At 37.5% G+C, this 3622-nt stretch overlaps 1 protein-coding gene across 1 annotated transcript in view; it reads right to left on the reverse strand.

The window, feature by feature from the left end:
- LOC107081959 (slit homolog 1 protein-like) overlaps positions 1-3622 on the reverse strand; it is a 57852-nt gene that overhangs the window by 50862 nt on the left and 3368 nt on the right. The window contains exons 5-6 of the mRNA XM_015370347.1: positions 2517-2664; positions 554-625 (exon numbers count right to left, since the gene is read on the reverse strand). Of these exons, the coding sequence (XP_015225833.1) occupies positions 554-625; positions 2517-2664 (220 nt within the window). The remainder of the gene's footprint in view (positions 1-553; positions 626-2516; positions 2665-3622) is intronic.

The raw sequence follows: 3622 nt of genomic DNA on the forward strand, positions 1-3622 counted from the left end.
TCTGTTTAAGTTTCTTTTTGAGTTTTCAGTTACACTTTGATTTATATCATTCTGTGTTTTCTGGGTCAGAGGTTTCTTTTCCATTTTGTGTCATTCTTGTACTTTTCTAATTATTTTTAAGCAGTGTTGTATTTTTTGAGTTACTCTGTCGCCCCCTTGTGGCAGTCTCCTTTCCCCTAGCTCCCTTCTAGTTACTTCTATCCACACCTGCTCCCCATTAGCTTATTAGCCGATTCTTTGTTCTTTCTCCCATATAAACACCTCCTGTGCACTTCCTCATTGCTGGATTCTCTTCATTAATAATTCCTGAGTTCCTTGCCTGTTTCTGGATTATTAGCTTCTGTACTATCATCTTCTTTAAATATGAAAGAAATAATCTCTATAATATTGTGTTTGAGTTACCTATAAATAAACTTCAGATTGTTAAAACTGTCAGTTTTGCATGCAATAAAAGTTTTAGCCAGGACCTTTAATGTCAATCTTTAACCATATATTTTTTAAAATCTTTATCATATCCCATGATAGAGACTGACTTAACTGCAGGACAACTCACATTCGCCGAAGTTTCTTGTAAGAGCTGAAAGCACCAGGAGGAACCGACTTGATGCCGTTCTGCTCCAGACGACTACAGGAAACAAAGAACAGAGTAAAACGTTGATCAGCTGCCTTTTATTTCCATTGGCACAATATTGTGTTTACTGATATCCAAAACTTTCCAGGTTAGAATAAATTGTTTGAGCTATATCTTTTCAGTGTGCTTCTGGTAGGGAGAAAGTCCTTTCTCATTCATCAGAACCTTTTATGTGGTGGGTTTTAGATGCAGGTTTCAGAAAAATGTTGAAGCTTTTGAATTTTCAACATCGTTATTAAATAATCTTAAAATCTGAAGTCTGCATTTTTTTTTTTTTTTTACTTTAGAATAAACATGTCCTTAATACGGTTAGGCAAAAAAAAAGTTTCTTTAGCCCCTGATTGTCCGATGAGAAGTCTGTAATTTTCACCTTAGGTAAACTTCGACTATAAGAGAGGAAAAACCAAACAGGGAATTACATTGGGGGATTTTTAAAGATTCTGTACATTACGGTGAAAAAATACAAACAAAAGTTAAAATTAGTACTTTGTAGCAGAACCTTTGCTGGAAGTCAGAGGTCAAACATTTCCTGTCAGTTTTTATTACGTTTGCTCACATTGTAGCTGGTATTTTGGCCCATTCCTCCATCAGATCTCCTCTACAGCGGTGCTGTTTTGTGGCTGTCGCCAGAATAAACGCTGACATTCATCTCCCTCTCAAGACTGAGTAGTTCCACTCCAGGACCTTGAGATGCTTTTTAATATAGTCGCTCCTTTGTTGCCCAGCAACGTGTTTTGATAATTGTCCTGCTGGAAGACGCAGCCACGTTCTACCCATAACCAATGGAAGGAGGTTTGGGCTTAAAATCTTACCAAACCCATTTATTCCTTCCTTAACATCGATCTATTGTCAAATCCCCTTTACAGAAAAACAGCCCCATAGCATGATGGGTCCACCCCCATGCTTTGCAGTAGACATGCAGTTCAGCGTTCTTCTTCCTCCAAACATGAAGAGTTGAGTTTGTGCCAAAAAGTTCTATTTTGGTTTCGTCCGACCACATGATGTTCTCCCGATCTTCTTCTGGATCCTCCATGTATTTTCTGACAAACGTCAGACAGGCCTGGACATGTATTGCGTTCAGCAGAGGGACATGGCTGGTACAGCAGAATCTGCGTCCCTCTGGGTGTAGAGTGTTACTAATGGTGGCCTTTGCCCCTTCGCTCTTTGTAGGTCATTCATCAGGTCCCTCTGGGTACTTCTGGGAGTTTGCTCCCCGTTCTAATGATCATTATGGGGCCTCAGATCTACAGAAATGATCTTTGGTCTTGTATGTCTTTCATTTTCTTTCAATTGTTCCCTCAACTGATTTATTCACCAATCTTCTTTCCCGTTGTAGATTTACTCTTCAAGCCTGGTGCAGCAGTTCTTTCATCCTGGCCAAAGTTCAGTTGGAGTGTGACTGTTTGAGGCTATTCACAGGTACCTTCTATATAGATAATAACTTTAAACAAGTGTTTAAACATTAATACAGGAGGACAGAAGAGCTTCTCAAATAAGTTAAAGGTCTGTGATGACCCGAAATCTGGCTTGTTTTGGTTACTTATTTCCACAATTTAAAAATAAATTATTTAATAATCCTACAATGTCTTTTTTTTTTTTTTTTCTTTTTTTTCTTATTTTGTCTCTCAAAGTGAAATTGTAGCTTTGATTAAAATTAAAGACCTCTATTATCTTCTTAGTAGGGGAACTTGAACAATCAGCGGCTGCAAAAATACATTTTGGGTCCAATTTCAATATTATTGCTATAATCTAAGATTTTTCGTTTTTTGCGTAGCTGCTTTATTCTTATATGCATGATGTCAAGCGTCTCTTTTGAAAGATGCATGATTTTCTGACAAAATGATTCGAAAAGGATTTATTTTACCTGCTAGAGTTGCTTACTTACATCTCTGTCATGGCCTCTGGCAGGTGGGCAGGTATGGCGGTTAGGCCCCTCCCTCGACAGTTGACGATGTTGTTGCTACAGGAACACATGGGAGGGCAGGACCCGGACGCCAAGCTGCATGGCTGAACGAAGGCACTCCCACTGTGGCCTTAAAGGAAGATTAGAAGGAACACTTCTTAAATAAGTCTGTTCAGCAGAAATGTGACTGTTAATAGCATCTACAAGTTTGATTGCAGTTTGTATGAGATTACGTGTGTAGTGGAAAAAAAGAACTCAATTATTCACCCTAGTTAAATAAACAGAGATCGATGGATTTCACTCAGTCGGCACATTTATTTATATCTTTGCAAAGAGAGAACAGTTCATCATGCAACCCTTATGGCACAGTATTAAGCCCTGTTCTGCCTGGGCAGCGTTCGTTTCCCCTTATTTACAACAATTGAAAAGTAGTCAGAGTCAAAACAAATTACGGTACAGACACTTTGGTTAACAGTGAAATGTTATGAAGAAACCTTTAGAAAGAATCTGGCTTGTTATGGGAAGAAGCTATGACTGGTCCACAAACACCATCCTGTAGAGAATTGTGTGGCCTTCAAGGTGAAACAGACTGAGTGAAAACTTGTATAGTGAGTAAATAGGATAAATTAATATATAATAGAAGAGAAATCAAAATTTTCTGATAACACGTGTCATTTATTATTTCTCTTGTTCTTTTTCTTTAGTTTTATCAATAGTTTTCAGAGGTGCCAGCTATTGAAGAAAAATGAATGAAGAGTAAAACATGGAAAGTAGAATGTAGGTTGATGGTATGTTCCATAAATGTTGGCACATGGGCATAATTCTAATCGTTTTGGCTCTATACACCAACACAATGGATTCGAAATATAATAAACAAGGCTGTAAAATAGAAGCAAAGCCATTAGGGGGCAGTGGTGTCAAAAGTACACACATTTGTTAGTTAAGTAGTAGTATAGATACTGCAGTTTAAAAACACTCTGGTAAAAGTTGAAGTATCATTTTCACCTCTTTACTCAAGTAAAAGTGAAAAAGTATGTGCTCCAAAAACTACTTAAAGTATAAAAGTATAAAGTAACCTTTAAAAAAAA

The sequence above is a fragment of the Cyprinodon variegatus genome, unplaced genomic scaffold, assembly GCF_000732505.1.
Source record: "Cyprinodon variegatus isolate N-32 unplaced genomic scaffold, C_variegatus-1.0 Scaffold45, whole genome shotgun sequence".
Lineage (NCBI taxonomy): Eukaryota > Metazoa > Chordata > Actinopteri > Cyprinodontiformes > Cyprinodontidae > Cyprinodon > Cyprinodon variegatus.